Source organism: Homalodisca vitripennis, chromosome 4 (assembly GCF_021130785.1).
Source record: "Homalodisca vitripennis isolate AUS2020 chromosome 4, UT_GWSS_2.1, whole genome shotgun sequence".
NCBI classification, from domain to species: Eukaryota; Metazoa; Arthropoda; class Insecta; order Hemiptera; family Cicadellidae; genus Homalodisca; species Homalodisca vitripennis.
The window spans coordinates 104,800,102-104,825,902 of NC_060210.1; the positions used below are offsets into that span (position 1 = coordinate 104,800,102).

Consider the following 25,801-nt stretch of genomic DNA (forward strand, 5'->3'; position numbering starts at 1 on the left):
CTGTGTCAACTGATTATGTCGTGACTGCTACAAAGATATTTTGTACACAGTACTCCACAGTCCCTAGAATACAAGTTACTGCAAACCAAATGTACCCGGTACAGGCTACTGTTACAAGTACTTCTATGATACATATACTCGGACTCTTTTAGCAGTAACAGTAACTGGAACATATAACTGTATCATTTTAGGAGTACTTTGTAACTTACGATTGTAAACAAGTACAAGTATATTACTTGGTTACTGTTGTTACTGGGTTTATCAGTACAGTACTAAAACATGTACCTTTACCATTTTAGGAGTACTCTATAATGTATACTTCTAAATACGAGTACATCTTGTATTTGGTTACTGAAAATACTGGTTACAGGTAGAAGCACAAGAAATAATAGAAACTAACCTCACTTTCGTAGGTGCTGCGAAAAAAAAATATATAGTTTAAATTTTGATTACGATGGATTTCATACTATCATTTCATTTTTTATTTTGAAATTAAATGCTCTTGGGAGGGGACAGGTCCCGTTTGCCCCCCCCCCATTGGTGTGCCCCTGCCCACTGTGGGATAACTATGATCAAATAATGTCAGCTTAATTTATATGTCATCTGCGAAACAGATTAATAAAACCAACATAAACAAAATTGTTTATGGTAACAGTGTTGATGTTTGTTTATTGCAAGTAATGTTGAGACAGATCAGTAATTTTCCTTAGGTACATGTAAAATTTGCAACAGTGATTTCACATAACCTCTAAACACACATACAAATATTTATTCCTATTACAAAATTGAAACTGGCATACAGAACAAAAATGATGTAGCATAGTGAGCCCAATATAAACATTTACATTTTTAATTTAAAATGTAAAATATACATTAAACTCAAAAATTGCTCTTTTATACAAATAAACATCTAATAATTATCTTATTCCCATCAGCTTACATTCTCAAATTACACATAGTTACCCCAAGTGCAACCACAAGAACCACCAATGACCATTCTCGCTTAGCCTGCAACAGAAAGGTCCTGACTCCAACCCCAAAGTGATCAATATTTATGATGTTATACGTGAGGCTACCCCAGTAGAGGGGAGAATTTAGGTACACCAGCCCCCATCAAAATATTTTCGTGCTAACTGTTCTAGCATTAAAATAAACGTGATTTCTCTCTACAGATCATTATTCAGAGAGCAGCAAACTGGAAATTCAGTTTTCATAATACATAATTTATTGTACTTAAATAACATTTAGAATAATTGTGTAATGCTTAAAGATAGTAAATTATAATAAATACAATATTCTTGAACAATATTACTTATTGCTTGCCCTATGCACATCCTGGTTGTCAAAGCAACCAACCAAAATCATGTTAAAAAATAATAACAATCTGAAGCCAAAATTTCAGTACAAAAGTGAATTATTCAAACAAAGTGTTATTTTTTGTGTGGATTTCAGGTGGGTATAGGTAAACAAGAGTGATAATTAACGGCATTGCAATTTTTCCATTTACTTGTATACTACTGTATTAAAAAATTTATATTTTTTGTTTGCTCTTAAATAAAATAATTCCAAGAAGAGGGGAGATAAAACAAAACTCAAACAAATTTATAAAAAAAACAAAATGTATATTTAACACTTAAGAGTAGAGTAGGTGGTAGTTATAATACAGTATATACAAATCACAGGTCAGGCATCTCGCTGCAGCCAAAATTGTGTGGGAATGCGACCAAACCCTTCGTTCATGATCTTCTTGAAGACTGCAGACAGATTTTCTCCAATATTCTCCTTCAGTTCGTCAACCACCTCCAAGGCGTTCTTGTTGAGGAATGTGTTCACAGTGTGTCCTTAGATAAACATACTTATTAGAACACTAAATTCCATATGATTTGACAAACACTCTGCTATTAAAAAATAATTTATACGATTTGTGTGACTCAGACACTGAATCATCCATGCATTTTGTAATGTTGATTATCTCTTAAAGGGAACATCGAAGGGAGAATATTTAAAATTCTAAATAATTATTATTGTCCCTAAACTTTAAACAAGTGTATTGCTTAAGTCTAGTTTCGAACTATAAATATATCTTTTAAAGGGGCAAAATCCTAATACCGCTTCCTGAGATTTCAATTAATGCAGATTGTAGAACCTTCTACATATAATGTTTCGTATCATTATCTTTGAGAAACTTTATTTTGGTAATTGGACCATTTAAGTACAATGTGTCAATAGGACATAAATTCTTATAAAAAAAAAAAAAAAAAAAACTCCTTCATGTGAGTAAAAATTAAAAGAAAATGAAAGAGGTGAGCAATACTAAAAGAAGTTTCTACTTTTAACAAGTTGTCTGCAATGGTACTACAATTTGGAACTCTATCGCATGAAATTGTGACATGAATCATCAGTGGCTCATAAAATACATAATTCAGCGCGATATGGTTCACTGGTGAGGTATGATAATGGTGGACTTTGGCATCTGATAGTTTGGTGTATGTCAGCACTAGGGTGGTGATTGTGTTCTAATAGGAAACACCGTACATTGTTCACTTTTTAACTGTCATGACCCACCTGTGACTGATAACACACAATAATATATTATTTGACCAATATTGAATTATTAAATATAGACACAAAACAAAGAGTGTGGCTTGAGCTACTCTTGACTCATGTAATAATAATCTGCAATATTTGTAAAATATATTTCTAGCCAATTCAATCTTCAATTTAATCAATAAAAAGCTGTTAAAATATATGTTCTACAAAATAGAGTAGGTTTGGTGAAATCTGGTAAGGTTCTTAAGTAAAAGTGTACTATGAGTCACTGGTGCCGATCACTAGTGACTAACCTGGCTCTTGACCAGATCTCGCTCACCAGAGATCATCAGTGGGAGACAAAGTCCTGAGTCATGCGGCGGTGTGGGTCAAGGCCGCAAGGCCACAGTGAACATGCTAAAATTTGAAAAAAAAAAAACTGATATTCGTATATTTGGACACCTACCCAAAACTTTGTTGCCATTAAAAAGATTGTCCAGATGAACTCTGACACTGGACATACGGAAGTCAACCTTCATATCCGTTACAGCAATCACTTCTTGTCCTGTGGGCAGCCGGGGGAACGTCACCTTCATGAATACGTCTGTTGTCACATTTCCTGTAAGCACAACACACAATGTATTATATTTTTGCTGGGAACAAAACTTTATTATTATTATCTTGTACATTTGAGAAGTTTCTAATATTTTTACTCAATTCATATCTAAATTAATGTTGACTATAAAAATAATTGTAAACAGTATGGTGTTATCTCTCAAATGTTTCAGTATTTGATGATGAATTGGATTTGGAGGAGGTCCTTGATTTAGTTAGTGAAGTCAAGAATTAGATTATATATGATTAGATATATACATATTATATATAATTTTAATAAAGATTGAATCACAAAAAGTACTTGCTCAGCCGGTACTCGAACCCAGAAATACTGAAAGTAACTTTAAGTCTAATTTCTGGAAATACAATTTTAAAGAATTCTCTATCTCTGTTCCAACTGTCACTATTAATGATGGAGTTGTTACTTATAACACTCTGCTGTGATCAAAGTTTTGAGAGTACTTTGATTTGATTTGTGACTTTTTAAAATGAAAACTAAATGCAATAGGAATCTGATATGGTAAATATCTGAACATTGAAATTTAATAAAATGTTTAAACTGTAGAAATTCCCTCCTTACCAGTTGACACTATACAATCTGCCAGAATGTGAAAATAGCTTTTGAGCTACGACTACAAAGCGTATTTTTAAATTGGTTTTTTTAAGCAAAGCATGATTTTCCTCAAATGTTGCATGCTTATGGGTTTAAGGGTGTTTTGGACACTTTGAGAGCTTTACAGTTGGGTGTTTATTGGTCAGTGCAAGGACAGTTGAGATGTAGAGGTAAGTGGGATGTCTCACCAGAAAAACTATAATTATATATTGTACACAGTATATTTTAGATATATGACTTTTATTGGAGTCTTGGGTTATTTGTTCCTATTTCACAGTAGGTGACCTGTAATTAATGTGCTTTCATCGAAATTTCCTGGTAGTGGAAGGTTCAGTGAATACAAGAACAAACAAGACGTGGAGCAATCTGGACAACCTTCATCAAGGATAAAATGTGATCAATATAAAAATTTCCTGGACTCCTACTGGCGTTTAAATGTAGGATCAATTACCAAAAACTTCAACATGTACAAAACAATAGTTTACAGAACCAATTCTAAAAATTAAAATGTTTGAAACATAATGTTAAATAAAAAATAATTATCAATGCATTAAGAATAATAAATAATTATATTAAAATATTTAATTACATATAAATATTACTTGTTGATCTAAAATTAAAAACCATTTAAATGTTGCTTTAAAATATATGTATTCAAAAATATTGTTGGTACTAACTGAGTAGTAGCCGAGCATCACCTACTCCCACGATCGGCAGCAGCAGGATGTTACCTCTCAAGTCGTACATGGACTCTGTGCGGATGACAGGGATGTGGAGGCTGAGGTCCATGCGTCCTCTCGCTTGGTCAAACCTGGAATGTCATCACCATTTAATGATCGACTGTCAACAATCAAGTTGCACTAGCTAACATTTTTAATTCATTAGTTTAGTGTTTGTATTTAATGACCTTTTGTGGTACATACGAGATATATCTTCCCATGGTGGTTTACAATAAAACATATTGGTAGTTAGCTTTCTAATATTTAGTTTTACAGAATTTATGAAAATAATAGCAAAACAACAATTTTAAATACTAAAATACATATTTACCAAAATTTTTCTTAACATACCAGAGTAGAAGAATACAAATTGCTAACAAACATTTTGTGTTATTTAAAATTACATGTAAACAAATCAAAATATAACTAATTGTCCTAAAATCCAAACTTGTATGCTACAAACTAAACTATAAAATTATTTGTATAGAATAACTCTAAATCAAATAACAAAACATAATAAAGAGCAATTATTGAATTTTTAGTTACACATATTGATTTTAAAAAGAAGAAAACTCTGAATTGTTGTAACATATTTTGAATATAGCTATTCATATTTTAAATAATTACCACATCCACAAAAATATTCTATACAAGATAAATATTCTAAAGTCGAATATAAGAAATAACAGCAAATTACCAATTAATCAAAACAGAGACACTCAATTAATATATTGGCTTATTTATTCTATAAATTTTGAGGATTATAAGTGTAGGCTTATTTACATGATCAAAATACTGTAAAAGAATTAGCCTAAATTAAGACTAAAATTGCAATGCAATAGAAACAATTAAAAGTACAGCACTGGTATATGATAAGCAATATATAAGCACCAGCACAAAATGTCACCTTAAAATCAAGATAATATGTCACCATTAGATATTTACCTTGGCAGTTGATAGAAGATGGAATTAACGGCCAATGCAATCTAGCTCCATTGATATGAGAGTGATATCCATAAATCAGTTGGTTGTCTTTATAATTATACCATAAAATAATGAAAAAAGAAGAATACTTGATTTGCCATCAAATTTCGAGAAGTGTTTTGAAAGAAAATCAATAGAATGTAACCATTTTTATATTATTTTAGAATGCATAATATAATCTTAAATGTATATCAAGATATCAAATACAATACATCGACAATATAAATGGAGGATTCTAATGAAACAACTCTGATAGAAAAATAACAATGAAGACTGTAGATAACTATGCACCATACACTTTATGTTCCAGTGAAGAACCAGTTTTAGCAGATGTAGTAGCTAGAGATAGAGCATGAGGTAATGGATAGAAGAAAATATCCAAAGAGCCAAACAGATTAGATTATATTGGAGATTACTGGTTTTTAGAGAAAAGTAAAGAACTAGAGAACAGGATATGTTATTTTATCATCACTAATATCATCACAAATAAATTGATATACAAAGAGGACCAGTTAAAAAGAGGAATTTTATTTATTGAAAACTTGTAATGAGATAATATTAATATCATCTGAATAAACAAATAGTACTAAAAATAAAGTATATCAGGAAAATTTGAAATACTTCTTAAAAATGTGTTTATACAAAAATGTTGCTTTATAAATAACCAAAGTTGAATGAAAGGAAATGAATTAATATAATTAAAAGTCAGCTGTACTGATGACCACCTTGATTGCAGTCCCACAAGAACATTATTAAACTTTATGAATTTTTACGACTATTTTTTTGACATAGACTTATAGGAGGTGAACCCTTTTGAGTATTTTTCAACATTTAATGGGTTATTCAGAAAAAAGCAACCATTTTCTTCATGAGTTAAATATTAAAAAATTACATTCATTATAAAAAAACTAAAAAGGATTTGGATGCATGTTTTATGTATCTTGTGATGAGTCATCTTCCATAATGCTCTGATAAAAAATGAAGGGTGTAAAAGCACTTGGGCTTTAACAGTATTCTCAGGGAGAAAATCTTAAGGTTGTTTCACTACAGTCAGCATTTAATACGATCTGGATAAAATAAAATACTTAAATTAAAGACCAAAGGCTTTTTCTTTTCTATGAATATGGTAGTACAATTTATTAATGCACTCAATTGCTAGCAAATATCTATTAATAGTTACATATAAACATAATCTTTAACCCCAAACTAGTAAAACTGTAGCATTCTTTTTAGAACAAAATCGCCAACAGTCATTGTTACAAAAATGAAAAATAACTGAAGCTAACGAAATTCTACAGATGTTGGGAATTCAAAGCAAAAATCAGCAAGCAGTCTGCTGCTATAGCAACAATAAAAACCTGCAGTATTATTTCATAAATACTGAGAATAATGAACAGCACTACCCCTATTACTCCTATCTGCACAAAATATCAGCAGTCTAAAGCCAGCTGTATTGTTTAGTTGCCAGCAGCAAAGTTTGACTACCAGTAGTCCAAAGCCAGTTGTAAAGTTTAGTTGCCAGCAGATGAAGGTCATCAGCAAAGTTTGATTACCAGCAGTCCAAAGCCAGTTGTAAAGTTTAGTTGCCAGCAGATGAAGGCCAGCAGCAAAGTTTGATTACCAGCAGTCCAAAGCCAGTTGTAAAGTTTAGTTGCCAGCAGATGAAGGCCAGCAGCAAAGTTTGATTACCAGCAGTCCAAAGCCAGTTGTAAAGTTTAGTTGCCAGCAGATGAAGGCCAGCAGCAAAGTTTGATTACCAGTAGTCCAAAGCCAGTTGTATCGTTTAGTTTCCAACAGATAAAGGCCAGCAGCAAAGTTTGATCACTAGCAGCCCAAAGCTAGCTGTATTGTTAAGTTGTCAGCAGTACAAAATGCAGCATCATTATTTCTTCTTGACAAGAAGTTAGTTAGTAGGTTTCCAGTAGCCCAGAGCTCCAAGTCCTCTTCATTTCCATTTGATCCAATTCGCCAGCCAGCTAATTGACAACTGGTTAGTTTGTAACTCAACCAGAAAAGAGATTCTCATGGTTCTCACGTTCATCAAGTAGACAGCTAGAATGTTGCGATGGAGGATATACAGCTGTAGTTGTGGTTACACCAAGTAGGTACCTGTAATGAATTGTGTGACAAAGTTTTTATTAAGGAATCTACTCAGAGTCCCTGGGATTAAAACATGGATACAACACTACAACGATTTATAAATAAAAATTCCAATAATGACAGTTTGCCAAACCTGACAGATAGTGTGGTGGTGTTGCTAGGTCCGTGGGCATACAGTTTATTGAAATTTCCACTGAGCGTGACTGCACCATGGCCTTTGCTTATTCCAATCCTCTCAATGTAAAGAGGCTCGAACTTTGGGATGCCAACTTCTGGAATACCTGTGAACAGGAAGTAGAGAATGAAAAATTATAAAATAATTCTTAAAAATTAAGTTTTTGGTTTGTTGTCCCTTTTGAACCTTAAAGATGATAGCACACTATTACACTGTTGTATATGCAATTTCAAAATGGTTGCCTGTGTTGCTGCTGTTATGCTGTGGGCCTTTGCGAATAATTACCTACAGAGATTATTTAATTTATAAACATCTTTCTTTGCTAAATTTTCTAACTAATTAGTTTATTAATTTTAATTTTTCAGTTAAAATAACTCATCACTTTATATAAATTCATTAAGTATCTTAAAAGATATCTCAGTCTTAATAACTTTTTCTCCTACTATCTAAAAGTTTACTCATATATATATATATATATATATATATATATATATATATATATATATATATATCTTATTATATATATAAAAATCTTGAGTCACGATGTATGTTGCCAATAAACTCCAAAACGACTGAACCAATTTCAATCAAATTTCACATGTATCCGTAATTTAGTCTAACTTAGAAGATAGGATAGTTATTATCTGAATTATTCGCTTATGTCGTGAATATAAACGAATAAAATGAAGAAAAGTTTTCAAAGCGCCTGCACATTATAACCTGCAATTACGAGATAGATACGTATATTAAACAGTGAAACACTATTTGAAGGCGCTAAGTTATGATGTATAATTGTCTAAACTAAATTTTTGGTTGAACTTAAAGGTTGAGTGGTAGACCACTTTGTAATAAAATACATTATGCATGTACAATATATATATATATATATATATATATATATATATAATATATATATATATATATATATATATATATATATATAAATGCGAATGTTTGTTTGTATGTTCCGTTATAACTCTGGAACCAATGCACTAAACATCGTGAAATTTTGTACAGTGATTCTAAACGTTCCTGGAAGTAACATAGGCATACTTTTAGAGAGGTATTTGGTCCAATTTTAATAGTTTATTTCATTATTTTTTTAATTATAAATTGTTGTTGATGTTTGTGTGTTTTATATTGGATCCGACAGACTGCGCTACGACACGTAATACAAAGCGAACGGATACTTAACAGCTGATAATACTTTCAGCTGAAGTTCATCAAAGAGGCAGAAACATTTTTTAGATTTAAAATTTAAAACATTTTTATTGTAAAGTGCTTGATTAGTAGTGTTTTTAAATTCAGATTGCATCAATGATCAATAAACTATTTAATTCAAAGAAAATACTATTAAACGCTATTATGAAAACAACCTCATTATACAAATCCGTGAATGTTTGCACATAAGGTAATTGAATTTGGTTACATCGAAGGTAAATGAAAAGAGCCGAAAGAAGACACTTTATGATCGAAACTTGGTTTCTTTGATACATTTTCTTGAAGGCACACTCCTAAAAATAATACTGGAAATATCTTAGACAGAAAATTAGTTTTAAACAGACCGAATGTGATTCTTTATAACCTAATTAGTTTACCGAGATTCATCCGTATACAGTAACTGTTCTGAATAACTTATCAACACCTAGCAAAAACCACGAAAGATAGAGGCAGGAATATGATACATACCTTCATAATGCGCCCAAGAGGCTCACGAAGGAACGACTGTCAATTATCTCAGCAATGTTTAGAATATGATAGAAAAAGAATAAGTGAATATAGTGTACTGTTTTCAACGGGAAATTGCGTGCGAAGCCGCGGGAAACTGCTAGTCTTATATATATAAAAATCTTGAGTCACGATGTATGTTGCCAATAAACTCCAAAACGACTGAACCAATTTCAATCAAATTTCACATGTATCCGTAATTTAGTCTAACTTAGAAGATAGGATAGTTATTATCTGAATTATTCGCTTATGTCGTGAATATAAACGAATAAAATGAAGAAAAAGTTTTCAAAGCGCCTGCACATTATAACCTGCAATTACGAGATAGATACGTATATTAAACAGTGAAACACTATTTGAAGGCGCTAAGTTATGATGTATAATTGTCTAAACTAAATTTTTGGTTGAACTTAAAGGTTGAGTGGTAGACCACTTTGTAATAAAATACATTATGCATGTACAATACATTTTTGACATATTTTCTTGATCGTGACATCAAGGTAAAATCTACATCGGGGTTGGAAATATAATTTACTTCAACCAGAAATGCTCATACGCGGGCAAAACTTACGAAAAGCGTGCGAAGCCGCGGGAAACAGCTAGTATATATATATATATATATATATATATTTCAACTAAGCTAAATGCTTTGTTTTTGGGTACTGAAGTATTAATTAAAATTTCATTGTACAGTTTCCACTCTATTGTAGCTTTGTTTTCAAGAGGTACCACAACCAATTGGTTGATGAACTATCAACCATATTACACGAAACAGAATACTAACTATTGAATACAAAGGAATCAATTTTATAATACCAACCTTTGGCCATGTAAGGGAACATTCCTTGGAACAATTCTTTGAGGCACTGGTTTAAGTTTGGATCTTTCCGCCGACAAGGTTTCTTGATCCATTCAGCTGTAACAAAAATGTCTCGGTCAAATTGAAGGAATCAATAAAACTATCTTCAGTTATCAAGGAGAAACATCTATATCTTAAACTAAACTGGAGAAACACCAAGCTTGTACACTCATTTTATGTGCACTAGCACTACAAGCTTTACTCTTGGTTCCAACTGCATTAACCAATTAATTGATTATGGAACAGTGACAAGACATAATTAGATGAGAGCCTGCTGTTTTTGCAAGTGTTTGTAAAATAAAAGTTGTTTCCATCCCATGTTATTTTGTAGATATCAAATGCAGTCTACACATTGCTTGCTCATGTTATTGCAGGCACTATGAGTACTATGAGTGTTCTAATTCTCTGAATGATTTAAAGAATTTTGATATTCCAACTATTTGATATGCAGGAAGAGTTTTGTTTGAGATGTGAAACAAAGTTTTCGCATCTAAAACTAATGCATTAATAACATGAGTAAACTGTAGAAAATTTAAAGTATATTTTAGAATGAATAAGATAATAACATGAAATTTTTAAGCAGAAGCATTATCTTAACACATATAGCTAACTTGGGAAAAGGATAATACAATCTCCGCCTTAAAAAAACCATGCTTTATATTGAATAAAATTACTTCCAAAGAAAGGCTTTTTGCGTTTAACGAAGTAATAAAGAATGAGTTGTTTTTGGATTTTCGTTCTCCACATACGAAATAGAACCGGACAAGACAATATAACTTTGTTTAAACTAAGAACACAAACATGCAAAAACTGTCTGTAGTTTGTTGAAAACCAAGTAAAACTTGATTTTAAAAATCAAAATAAGTATCTTTAATATAAACACTGAAAATATTTGGCCCCTAGAGGATGACGTCGTCGTTAATACAGGATGAATAAACAGTCAGGACTCTCCCCCCTCCTATGTTTGGTTCTAAATTTGATATGAGGAGATATCGTTTGGGTAATGGTGCAATGTGGAAGAAAGGTTTTCACAATTCTTTATGTGTTTTATGCTCTTAAAAATAAGGGGTCATTTGAAAGGGGTACACAACTTGAAATGTTTTAATGGTCTCCAAAATCCTGCATTTTTGGGGTATACAAACATTTTCAAAATCGCCAAATGAAACTTCCTTTCCTCATTGCACCACTTTTGCTGAGCGTTAATCGAAGCACATCTCACCAGTTGTTGATGAAACAGGTGAAATCCGATTACTATGTATCTTTACACACAATAAATGTTGAACAAGGTTACTGAAGGAGCATTGAAATTTTGGGAGAAACTCTACCTCTAATACATATACAACTGTATGGGAAATTCGTAAAATCTATCAATTGGGAGTCTCAACTTCTGTTGGTCTAAAAGTGGTTTTGGTTACATTGGTCTTGTGGGTAACCGTGTTAACAACGAGAAAAACACAGATTTAACAAATTACTAAACATAGTATATTGTGAAGGTTGATTATATGGTATTAGCCAGTAACTTATCAACAAACATGATGAAGTTTAACATGAAATAAAATCTTTATTGTAAGGTAAATGGTAAAAGGGTTTACTCTCTTTTGTTGACTAGAGTAATGATAAAATGAGATTTTAAAACGTATTCATGTTTTAAATTAACCACTACGAAGTTTAATACGTAATAGGCTAACGTCGAAAGCTGATTTCTGCCTTTGTATGTGTCTGTCTGTTATCACGTTTGAACTTGGAAGGTTTAAATTTGGTGTGAAACTTTATTTTTACTACCTATATTTTAATATTGAAAATGGTAATATCGGGCCATTGGTAGTATTTCCGGGCCAGGCCGTTGTGTTAAGCCTCCTTCCACGCTGACCCGAAGCCTAGCGTACGTTAATATAGACTGTAAGTTAACCCTATTCTGCTTTGTACGTTAACCTTTCACTCCCAAGTTCGGTAACATGCATACGATAACTACGCGCCTCTAGCTCACATCATAACGGGACTTCGAAGCGTAAGCATTTAATGTTGTGTAACTTTCACCATATGACCATTAGTGTTAATCGCCGGCGTTGTTAACAAGCGCCAACTTATTATAACATTAATTCGGATTGGCGTCGTCTAGAAAAAGGTTATTTCTATATCTAGTTAGAGAATGAGTGCTCCCGCTTAATTGACATCAGTGCTAATGAGATTTTGTGTCTAATTAATTCAATACTTAATAACTATTATAACAACAAATATTGCAATAATAAGTAATACTGTTCATATAAGCAATAAGCCATATTCGTTTTTCACTTCATCCAAACATTATAAGAGATATATTACAATAAAAATAACTTTTACTGAATTTTTTCGTAACAATTAAATGGACAGATCTATAATAATTTAGTTAATTCGGTAGGTTATAACATTTAACAATGTATTAATATGTTAAAGAAACAGTTTAATTACAACTTAACATTGCGTCAGCCTCATTTTAAAGATGTCTTCACTTTTGTGTAAACAATTTTTATCAACATCTGAATAATCATAGTGTTTTTAAATCGTAATTTCTTTGGTAAGTTAGTTTATTATACATTAATGTTTTTGCAATATTTCTGAGGGTTTGTATATTTACATGGTTACATTTTGAGTAGAGTTGAACTTCTCGTTTGATACTAAAAGACTGTCTCATTTTGTGGATGTAAATGGTGGTTTTTTTAGTACACGTCAAAATTTTATAAACAGATAATAAAGGAATTGGTTCGACAATATTCATTCCTACACCATATTTGTATCCAGGGAGTTCGACTTCATATATTCGAATTAACATTATCAAGAATGTCATTCATACAAATATTCAAATGCAGGCGTCCCAAGAAAGAACCTTGCAGAACGAAACATTTGACCTCTTTTTCTTCTCAAAAGTTTGTATTAGTTTTAACGAACTTTTCATAAGGTTTTATCCGTGAATTAAGGGTGAATTGATTTTACAGAACTACTTTAAAATCCATAACAGTTTGGGGTGTTACACTATGTATAATACAGTACCGGTATTTTTGTATTATATATAAGCCTCATTATAAGCTTATATATAATACAAAAAAGAGAACTTAGGCTTTCGTGCCATAATAATGAGTAAATTATATAAAGATCATTAACTGTCCAGTTAAATATTCCAAGGGCTAGCTGCTCGTGATGACGTAACAACAGAATATACAATGACCAGAGCTCTATGCCCGAGTGTTGTGGTCCTGATGCTGGAATGCCGTCAACTCACTTTCCCCGCTTTCTTCCTCCAGTCCACTTGACTTGACGTGATGCAACAGGCGCAATAGCTTTCTCCTTCAGCAGTACGGAGGATATGGCGCTACGTTTACTCTATTACCCGACTTCCGAATCTCGAGATTCTCTCCGCCCTGGGCCAACTCAGCGCGTGTCTGCCACACACCTCAGCAGTACGGAGGATATGGCGTTACGTTTACTCTATTACCCGACTTCCAAATCTCGAGATTCTCTCCGCCCTGGGCCAACTCAGCGCGTGTCTGCCACACACCTCAGCAGTACGGAGGATATGGCGTTACGTTTACTCTATTACCCGACTTCCGAATCTCGAGATTCTCTCCGCCCTGGGCCTAACTCAGCGCGTGTCTGCCACACACCTCAGCAGTACGGAGGATATGGCGTTACGTTTACTCTATTACCCGACTTCCGAATCTCGAGATTCTCTCCGCCCTGGGCCAACTCAGCGCGTGCCTGCCACACACCTCAGCAGTACGGTGGATATGGCGTTACGTTTACTCTATTACCCGACTTCCGAATCTCGAGATTCTCTCCGCCCTGGGCCAACTCAGCGCGTGCCTGCCACACACCTCAGCAGTACGTGGATATGGCGTTACGTTTACTCTATTACCCGACTTCCGAATCTCGAGAGCAGTGCCACACACGCAGACGGTGGATATGGCGTTACGTTACCCGACTTCCGAATCTCGAGACTCTCAGCGCGTGCCTGTCAGCAGTACGATATGGCGTTACGTTTACTCTATTACCCGACTTCCGAATCTCGAGATTCTCTCCGCCCTGGGCCAACTCAGCGCGTGTCTGCCACACACCTCAGCAGTACGGAGGATATGGCGTTACGTTTACTCTATTACCCGACTTCCGAATCTCGAGATTCTCTCCGCCCTGGGCCAACTCAGCGCGTGTCTGCCACACACCTCAGCAGTACGGAGGATATGGCGTTACGTTTACTCTATTACCCGACTTCCGAATCTCGAGATTCTCTCCGCCCTGGGCCAACTCAGCGCGTGTCTGCCACACACCTCAGCAGTACGGAGGATATGGCGTTACGTTTACTCTATTACCCGACTTCCGAATCTCGAGATTCTCTCCGCCCTGGGCCAACTCAGCGCGTGTCTGCCACACACCTCAGCAGTACGGAGGATATGGCGTTACGTTTACTCTATTACCCGACTTCCGAATCTCGAGATTCTCTCCGCCCTGGGCCAACTCAGCGCGTGTCTGCCACACACCTCAGCAGTACGGAGGATATGGCGTTACGTTTACTCTATTACCCGACTTCCGAATCTCGAGATTCTCTCCGCCCTGGGCTAACTCAGCGCGTGTCTGCCATACACCTCAGCAGTACGGAGGATATGGCGTTACGTTTACTCTATTACCCGACTTCCGAATCTCGAGATTCTCTCCGCCCTGGGCCAACTCAGCGCGTGTCTGCCACACACCTCAGCAGTACGGTGGATATGGCGTTACGTTTACTCTATTACCCGACTTCCGAATCTCGAGATTCTCTCCGCCCTGGGCTAACTCAGCGCGTGTCTGCCCATACACCTCAGCAGTACGGAGGATATGGCGTTACGTTTACTCTATTACCCGACTTCCGAATCTCGAGATTCTCTCCGCCCTGGGCCAACTCAGCGCGTGTCTGCCACACACCTCAGCAGTACGGAGGATATGGCGTTACGTTTACTCTATTACCCGACTTCCGAATCTCGAGATTCTCTCCGCCCTGGGCTAACTCAGCGCGTGTCTGCCACACACCTCAGCAGTACGGAGGATATGGCGTTACGTTTACTCTATTAACCGACTTCCGAATCTCGAGATTCTCTCCGCCCTGGGCCAACTCAGCGCGTGTCTGCCACACACCTCAGCAGTACGGAGGATATGGCGTTACGTTTACTCTATTACCCGACTTCCAAATCTCGAGATTCTCTCCGCCCTGGGCTAACTCAGCGCGTGTCTGCCACACACCTCAGCAGTACGGAGGATATGGCGTTACGTTTACTCTATTAACCGACTTCCGAATCTCGAGATTCTCTCCGCCCTGGGCCAACTCAGCGCGTGTCTGCCACACACCTCAGCAGTACGGAGGATATGGCGTTACGTTTACTCTATTACCCGACTTCCGAATCTCGAGATTCTCTCCGCCCTGGGCCAACTCAGCGCGTGTCTGCCACACACCTCAGCAGTACGGAGGATATGGCGTTACGTTTACTCTATTACCCGACTTCCGAATCTCGAGATTCTCTCCGCCCTGGGCCAACTCAGCGCGTGTCTGCCACACACCTCAGCAGTACGGAGGATATGGCGTTACGTTTACTCTATTACCCGACTTCCGAATCTCGAGATTCTCTCCGCCCTGGGCCTAACTCAGCGCGTGTCTGCCACACACCTCAGCAGTACGGAGGATATGGCGTTACGTTTACTCTATTAACCCGACTTCCGAATCTCGAGATTCTCTCCGCCCTGGGCTAACTCAGCGCGTGTCTGCCACACACACCTCAGCAGTACGGAGGATATGGCGTTACGTTTACTCTATTAACCCGACTTCCGAATCTCGAGATTCTCTCCGCCCTGGGCTAACTCAGCGCGTGTCTGCCACACACCTCAGCAGTACGGAGGATATGGCGTTACGTTTACTCTATTAACCCGACTTCCGAATCTCGAGATTCTCTCCGCCCTGGGCTAACTCAGCGCGTGTCTGCCACACACCTCAGCAGTACGGAGGGATATGGCGTTACGTTTACTCTATTAACCGACTTCCGACTTCCAAATCTCGAGATTCTCTCCGCCCTGGGCTAACTCAGCGCGTGTCTGCCACACACCTCAGCAGTACGGAGGATATGGCGTTACGTTTACTCTATTACCCGACTTCCGAATCTCGAGATTCTCTCCGCCCTGGGCCAACTCAGCGCGTGTCTGCCACACACCTCAGCAGTACGGAGGATATGGCGTTACGTTTACTCTATTACCCGACTTCCATCTCGAGAGGCTAACTCAGCGCGTGTCTGCCACACACCTCAGCAGTACGGAGGATATGGCGTTACGTTTACTCTCGACTAGAATCCGAAATCTCGAGATTCTCTCCGCCCTGGGCCTAACTCAGCGCGTGTCTGCCACACACCTCAGCAGTACGGAGGATATGGCGTTACGTTTACTCTATTACCCGACTTCCGAATCTCGAGATTCTCTCCGCCCTGGGCCAACTCAGCGCGTGTCTGCCACACACCTCAGCAAGTACGGAGGATATGGCGTTACGTTTACTCTATTACCCGACTTCCGAATCTCGAGATTCTCTCCGCCCTGGGCCAACTCAGCGCGTGTCTGCCACACACCTCAGCAGTACGGAGGATATGGCGTTACGTTTACTCTATTACCCGACTTCCGAATCTCGAGATTCTCTCCGCCCTGGGCTAACTCAGCGCGTGTCTGCCACACACCTCAGCAGTACGGAGGATATGGCGTTACGTTTACTCTATTACCCGACTTCCGAATCTCGAGATTCTCTCCGCCCTGGGCCAACTCAGCGCGTGTCTGCCACACACCTCAGCAGTACGGATGATATGGCGTTACGTTTACTCTATTACTCGACTTCCGAATCTCGAGACTGGGCCAACTCAGCGCGTGCCTGTCAGCAGTCTATGGCGTTACGTTTACTCTATTACTTCCGAATCTCGAGATTCTCTCCGCCCTGGGCCAACTCAGTGCGTGTCTGCCACACACCTCAGCAGTACGGATGGCGTTACGTTTACTCTATTACCCGGCTTCCGAATCTCGAGAGACATTACGGAGGACGTGGATATGGCGTTACGTTTACTCTATTACCCGACTTCCGAATCTCGAGATTCTCTCCGCCCTGGGCCAACTCAGCGCGTGCCTGCCACACACCTCAGCAGTACGGAGGATATGGCGTTACGTTTACTCTATTACCCGACTTCCGAATCTCGAGATTCTCTCCGCCCTGGGCTAACTCAGCGCGTGTCTGCCACACACCTCAGCAGTACGGAGGATATGGCGTTACGTTTACTCTATTACCCGACTTCCGAATCTCGAGATTCTCTCCGCCCTGGGCTAACTCAGCGCGTGTCTGCCACACACCTCAGCAGTACGGAGGATATGGCGTTACGTTTACTCTATTACCCGACTTCCGAATCTCGAGATTCTCTCCGCCCTGGGCCAACTCAGCGCGTGCCCGCCACACACCTTCTCAGCAATACGTAGTAAGAGCTAAATCAACTATATTAACCAAATTCCGAATCTCGTGATTCCCTCCGCCCTGGGCCAACTCAGCGCATGCCTGCCACACACCTTCTCAACAATACGTAGTATATAGAGCTAAGTAAACTATATTAACCAAATTCCGAATCTCGTGATTCCCTCCGCCCTGGGCCAACTCAGCGCGTGCCTGCCACACACCTTCTCAGCAATACGTAGCTATAAATCTAATTTATAGAGCTAAGTATACTAAATTAACCAAATTCCGAATGTCGTGATTCTCTCCGCCCTGGGCCAACTCAGCGGCCAATTAGAGGTTAAATTAAATTCTTAAAACTAGCCATGTGCTCATAAAAAATTGTAGGACGCGTAAAAAAGTGTAACAAAACAATATTGAGATTATGTTTAAACGTATACGTGTATATATGGTTTTATCCCTCAGTAAACGTTGGTTTGAATTAATATTTGGGCACTAACAAATGAAATTACATGCTTAAAGGGGAAATTAAATATGTTAAATGTGGGCATAGTCTCTCAGTTAAAAATATAGTTAATACATTCTCAAGTGAATTTTATTTCTGTTCATTGTTTATATACAAGCGTATCTAATAAATAAATCTTTAGTCAGAAAAACATACGTATACTTTTGTTGAAACACCAACAACAGTGGGTTTAATAATTACAGAACTGAAAGGCATTTGGATGTGCATAAGTTATACCCTTAAAATGAGACATCATGCACCACCCTATGACTTAAACTCGTTAATAATTCAACACTGGTTTTATGGGACAGCACTCAAGGTCGCGTCTTAAATCCCGAGGTCTTAAAACCGCCCCCTTGGTTCACACGCTAGCCTCTGAGCATAACAACATGTCCAAAATCTTGACGGAGTTCAAAATACATTTGCTGACTCACGACTCACTCGTTTGTTTATTATGGACAAGACAGTACGGCAAGGTATATATTTTGTTTGTTATTCTACACAAATGCGACAGCGTCAATATCACGTTTCACAGTGTCCTCGTGTGTACGAGTAAAGGTCTCTCCCCTCATCGTACTCGCGCATCACTGCCGTTACCTTCGCTCGCCTCTTACATCACAACATGTGTCGGTGCCAGTTCCACCTGCCAACACTGCAATACCGCTTTCTGCGAACTCTGGGGCAGGGCAGGTTGAGTGGCTGACCGTGTTGAAAGCGGGTTTTTAAATTAAAGGTATCTTTGGCATCCACTGAAAAACTCCCCGGACACCTCTCCCAGTCATGGACGCTGCTGAGGCCATCACGGCTATTGCAACCTCACTGGAGTCCGATATGTTTTGGTGTCAGTTTCGGGTGTGGACCGAACATATGATCAAATGTATTTTGAATGATTTGTTATGTTGTTGTGTGACAATAAATAAAGGCACTGCAAGTAATTATACTCATAAGTAATTGCATCGAGTGAAACCAACCAACTTAAGGATATGTCTCCTTGTAAAAGTGGTCAGGGACTCGAAACGTTTCACTGACATCACATTGTTCTGTCCTAATAATCAATAATTAGAATGGATATCTTATAAATGTTCAGTAACGTCAATTTCATCAATTTTGGAACAGGTATTTGGGGGGGGGGGGTATTGCAGCATGGCGATGATTTCCCTTCGGATTTCGTACAGAATGCTGAAAACTTCTGTTGTAGACTCAGGCACAAAATTAGTCAGAGTTAAAATAATTATTTTTAAATATTAGATTTTTTCATTATTGACGTAACTTATGATGTTAAAGAAAATTGTATACATATTGCTGTAACATATCAGCATTCAAGACTGTTTTTCTAAATTATTCAATAATATGTCAAGTAAAGTAAACAATTTCAAAAATACTAAATAACATAAACATACTATAAACCGTGATTCTCGTACATGAAAATTATAATACATTCATGATGCATTATTTCTCTGAAAGCTCATTGGAACCAGCTTACTAGTTGCACTATTTTGAAGCGAGGGACATTTTCTGTTGATGAATTTAAATTCGTCAATATGAAATTATATTTTTTAAGTTAATTGAAAATATTTAAGTTGTTGAATATTAAGTGGTCGTTTATTATTTTAAAGATTCGAATATCAGTATGGAAAAAAACAATCCATAGTCTATAAAATTCGTAAAATAGTTTTCAAAGTTTTTGTTCATTAAAAAACAACAAAGTAAATTTTGAACCCCATTTTATTATTAATTAATGATACGTGAGTTAATTTATTTGTCTTATTAGAATTTTATGTTGAAATAATACAATAAAACTGTTACATACATTTATGAAAGTAATTTAAGTATAATTATAAGATTATTCATTTTATAGGTAACTAGGGACTACATGCTACATCTACTTAGAGTTGTTCAGCTCTAATTATCCACTCAGAAAACATTATTATACGAAAATAACAGTACTTTACTTCCGAAAACAAATCGATACCAAGGTTACTAGGGTTCATGTGCCACATCTATTATTATGCGAAAATTTATTATACGTCCAAAAACAAATCGATACCAAGGTTTACTGGAGTCCACGTGCTACATCTACTTAGGGTTGTCCAGTTCTATCTGTTCAGAAAACATTATTATACGAAAATAACAGTATTATACGTCCAAAACCAAATCGATACCAAGGTTACTGGAGTCCACGTGCTACATCTACTTAGGGTTGTTCAGTTCTATCTGTTCAGAAAAACATTATTATACAAAAATAACAGTATTATACGTCCGAAAAACAAATCGATACCAAAGTTACTGGAGTCCACGTGCTACATCTACTTAGGGTTGTCCAGTTCTATCTGGTTCAGAAAACATCATTATACGAAAATAACAGTATTATACGTCCAAAACCAAATCGATACCAAGGTTACTGGAGTCCACGTGCTACATCTACTTAGGGTTGTTAAGTTGTATCTGTTCAGAAAAACATTATTATACGAAAATAACAGTATTATACGTCCAAAACCAAATCGATACCAAGGTTACTGGAGTCCACGTGCTACATCTAACTTAGGGTTGTTCAGTTCTATCTGTTCAGAAAACATTATTATACGAAAATAACAGTATTATACGTCCAAAACCAAATCGATACCAAGGTTACTGGAGTCCACGTGCTACATCTACTTAGGGTTGTTCAGTTCTATCTGTTCAGAAAAAAACCATTATACAAAAATAACAGTATTATACGTCCGAAAACAAATCGATATACCAAGGTTACTGGAGTCCACGTGCTACATCTACTTAGGGTTGTCCAGTTCTATCTGTTCAGAAAACATTATTATACGAAAATAACAGTATTATACGTCCAAAACCAAATCGATACCAAGGTTACTGGAGTCCACGTGCTACATCTACTTAGGGTTGTTCAGTTCTATCTGTTCAGAAAAATTATTATACAAAAATAACAGTATTTATACGTCCGAAAACAAATCGATACCAAGGTTACTGGAGTCCACGTGCTACATCTACTTAGGGTTGTTCAGTTGTATCTGTTCAGAAAACATTATTATACGAAAATAACAGTATTATACGTCCAAAACCAAATCGATACCAAGGTTACTGGAGTCCACGTGCTACATCTACTTAGGGTTGTTCAGTTGTATCTGTTCAGGAAAACATTATTATACGAAAATAACAGTATTATACGTCCGAAAAACAAATCGATACCAAGGTTACTGGAGTCCACGTGCTACATCTACTTAGGGTTGTTCAGTTGTATCTGTTCAGAAAACATTGTTATACGAAAATAACAGTATTCTACGTCCAAAACCAAATCGATACCAAGGTTACTGGAGTCCACGTGCTACATCTACTTAGGGTTGTTCAGTTCTATCTGTTCACAAAACATTATTATACGAAAATAACAGTATTCTACCTTCCAAAAACAAATCGATACCAAGGTTTACTAGGGTCCACCGTGCTACATCTATTGTTATATCTGTTCAGAAAACATAACAGAAAATAACAGTATTTTACGTCCGGAAACAAATCGATACCAAGGATTACTGAGGGTTCACCTGCTGCATCTACTTAGGGTTGTTCAGTTATATCTGTTCAGAAAAAACATTATTTTACGAAAATAACAGTATTCTACGTCCAAAAAAAATCGATTACCAAGGTTACTAGTGTTCCAAGTGCTACATGTATTGTTCAGTTCTATCTGTTATACGAAAATAACAGTATTGTTACGTCCGGGAAAAAAAATCGATACTAAGGTTACTAGGGTTCACGTGCTACATCTATTGCTATACGAAAAATAACAGTATTTTACGTCCGGAAACAAATCGATACCAAGATTACTAGGGTTCACCTGCTGCATCTTAGGTTATTGTTATACGAAAATAACAGTATTTTACGTCCGAAACAAAAATCAATACCAAGGTTACTAGAGTTCACGTGCTACAATTATTGTTTTACAAAAATAACAGTATTTTACGTCCGCGGAGACAAATCGATACTAAGGTTACTAGAGTTCACGTGCTACACTATTGCTATACGAAAATATATATTTATAGAGTTCACGATGTAACAGTAATTTAACGTCCGAAAACAAATCAACCAAAGAGTTACAATTATATTGTATTTTACAAAAATAACACAATATTTTACGTCCGGAGACAAATCGATACCAAGGTTACTAGGGTTCACCTGCTGCATCTATTGTTATACGAAAATAACAGTATTTTACGTCCGGAAACAAATCGATACCAAGGTTACTAGGGTTCACCTGCTGCATCTATTGTTATACGAAAATATCAGTATTTTACGTCCGGAAACAAATCGATACCAAGGTTACTAGGGTTCACGTGCTACATCTATTGTTTAGTTTGTTGTTTAGACCACATATTAAGTTTACTTAAGGTTCTTCAGCTGTAATTATCCATTCAAAAAACATCATTACGAAAATAACAGTACTCTACGACTAAAACAAAACGATGCCAAGTTTTTTTGGCTCTACGTAGGCTAATACATCGACATGAGGATGTTTAGAGCAAATTCTAAGTAGCCTATCAGCTAAAAATTATTGTTATATAAAATAACAGTATTTTACGTCCGAAAACTAATTTATGGCAAAGTTATTGTTTTATGTACTACTCCTATAGATTTAAGCTAAGGTTACTGTGGTCCACGTGCTACATCTCTTTGGGGATCTTCAACGCAGACGCCAAGTATCGGCTTAAAAATATTGTTATATGAACATGACAATGTTTTTATGACTTAAATCTATGTAAATCATATGTGCGGAGCTCCACTCTATAAAATTTAATAGACGAAAACATAAGTTCCTTAATAATTGAAGTTAAAATAATAATGTAGTCCATATACATATTAATGTCAGTTCTATAAGTTTATTTTACATTACCAAGGACATTACCGTTAGATTATTTTCATGGTAACGTTTATTGTTGATTTTCAGGAAGAGTAAAAAATATTAATATCAATTTGCAAGAGTCAAATTGGTTTGAAGAATTACAAATTTAACTCATAATTTTAATACATGTTATGATTTGTAATTCATATACTTTAGACAAAAACAAATCAATGAATAGTTTATACAGTGTATGAGTAATACCCACAAACTCATCTGGAACTAACAGCAGAGTCCATACAATTAGCGTTTAACAATGAATGCATGATTCAGTTTTAATTAAGTTAATATTTATATGCATTGGTCCACGTGCTTCATTTATATGCTCATCAGTTGAGATCTGATTTGGAGATATAGCTAAACTGAGTGAATTATGTGTTTATGTTTGCGAGAGTATAATGTGTTAATAATAAATAAAAAATGTTTTATTTATATGTGTCCGTGAACAACATCTATCATGCTGCGTGTTTAGCAGTAGAGCCCAAAAATTATAATTTATGTGTTTAACTTTATAATGGTCAAGTTAATAGATGTTTTATCAACAAATTTACAAACTCAGATCCATGTGCGGCACTCATATGGTCGTTACAAAAATGAGAATTTTCGAGTGAGATCTAAAACCTCTTTCAATAAACTTTCTTAGGAGCAAAAAGCAGTATGTTTAAACGTCTAAGGTATTATTGTAAGATCCCAGAAACTGGTATTAAAAGCAAATCAATGCCAAGTTTATATAACGCGTATCTTCAAGATCAGATACCAGAAACTCCTTTGTATCCACATCATTAACTGCAAAGATAGTAAATTTATGTTTAAATGTTATGTGAGCCTAATGAGTGGTAATGGTGAAAATTACCTGATAAGAGGTTCAATTCAACATGCGACAGGCACATAAACACGATATGATGTCTGATTTGAAGTTAGACGGCAAGAGAAGAAAATGTTAGTGTTTAAAGTTACAAGGGTGCAAAATATTAATACATAAAACTTCTGATGGCAATGTTAAAAGGGAGGATTCGTGTTACATCCACATGATCGTGATATAGTGATTAATCCGCCCATACTGAGCTCAATAAATGATTTCTTAACAGATACAAACTGAGAGGGCTGTCTGCAGCAGGATGAGTTGACGGAATGAGCTTCGTCTTAGGCTCATCATTTAGATGAGTCAACGGGTCATATACAGTAATGCGTCGTTGTTAATGTTGGTGAGATTAACGTAAACATCTGTACAGGGTAAACATGCTGCTGAGGTGGTAATGCTTGTAACTGCACAGTCAGTGCACAACTCATACCACACAGCGAAAATATCAAGTCATCATTCCCATGCTGCGCGACCCTAGTCGATAAGCGAATGCTGGCGAGTTCTTTGCTAGACTTTGAGTAAATTACGAAACAGTTTGTAGAAGGAGGTTAGAGCGGCTGTGGGAGTGGTTGGCGGCCTGGCTAGCTTGTAGTGACCGGCATTTAATTTTCCCAACGCGATGTCCATGTGAACGTAAGAAAGGGCATATGTAACGGTGACCGTCAATTGAACAACCCGGTTCTGCTTAATGGTTTCAGCAGTGGACACAAATAAGTACAGTTGGATTAAAGTCAATAATTTGGTTGTACTGATCCGGGAAAATAACAAAAGGGTTTATATTTCAAGTTAATCTAATATCGTAAGAGACAAGCAGAACAGCTCAAGTGAAGAATCGTTATTTGCTATACAACAAAAGCTGATCGTTGTTATGTATACTCACGTTGACTGGTGAGGACTCTCGGCGTGGGCTGAAGGGCGAGGGTGAAGGTGAGGCCCAAGCTGGACAGCAGCAACAGCACACGGACACACACCATCTCTTCTGCTGCTGCTGCTTCTGGGAGTGACTAGCGAGTAGCGACTACTGACTGACTGCAGCCACAGTCACAGCCACGCTCCTCGGTCCGGGGCATGTGGAGAAAGCGACCTCTACCTTTGATTTAAACGGCGGGAAGATTTGGAATTACAAAGGGTAGAAGTAGAGCCAATCGATGTCGACATCCATGTAAAGGATTATTCCTAGCTTAGTTTAGTATTAAAAACAAGAACTTTCTGTTTTATCAACTCTGAAACTTTGGATTAAAAAATAAAAAAAACGAATTACGTGGGGTTTGTTATACTCTGGTGTGTTTAAACACAGCCAAGCCGTTCAGACAAATCAGCAACATACGATGTTTATAATTGTGCTAACGTTTCATAAGTGCGATTTTTAAACAGTTTTAATATCCCGCTGATAAACTCATACAAAATACAAAATAATTTATTATTAGCCGGTATGGCTAAGGGTTTAAACATTTTTTACATGTCCTTAGATATTACGTTTCATTAGTTTAAACTTCTTTTATCTATATAATATCTTTTATTTATATTACCAAATTGTTGTGAAATTTAAAGTGAGCATTGATACGTAGCCCAGTTGATATATTACATACAAGATAATTGCCTTGAAGCAGTAATATGTGTTGAAGAATTTTTGAAATCTAATCATTAATTTGAAGTTACAGTATTATTGAAACCCAAGAAAGTTAAATATATAAGGATGTTTATGGCCAAAATATTTCTTTCACCACAACATTAAACCAAATATACT

General features: G+C 36.6%; 1 protein-coding gene across 1 annotated transcript; it reads right to left on the reverse strand.

Moving 5' to 3' along the window:
• Positions 1-1,601: 1,601 nt before the first annotated feature.
• On the reverse strand, positions 1,602-25,072 carry LOC124359875 (protein takeout-like). Its single transcript, XM_046812985.1, has 6 exons — positions 24,935-25,072; positions 10,284-10,379; positions 7,694-7,841; positions 4,435-4,568; positions 2,996-3,148; positions 1,602-1,841 (listed from the first exon to the last, which is right to left on the reverse strand). The coding sequence occupies exons 1-6, from the start codon at positions 25,026-25,028 to the stop codon at positions 1,684-1,686; spliced, it is 783 nt and encodes a 260-aa protein (XP_046668941.1). The 5' UTR covers positions 25,029-25,072; the 3' UTR covers positions 1,602-1,683.
• Between the last annotated feature and the right edge of the window lie 729 nt (positions 25,073-25,801).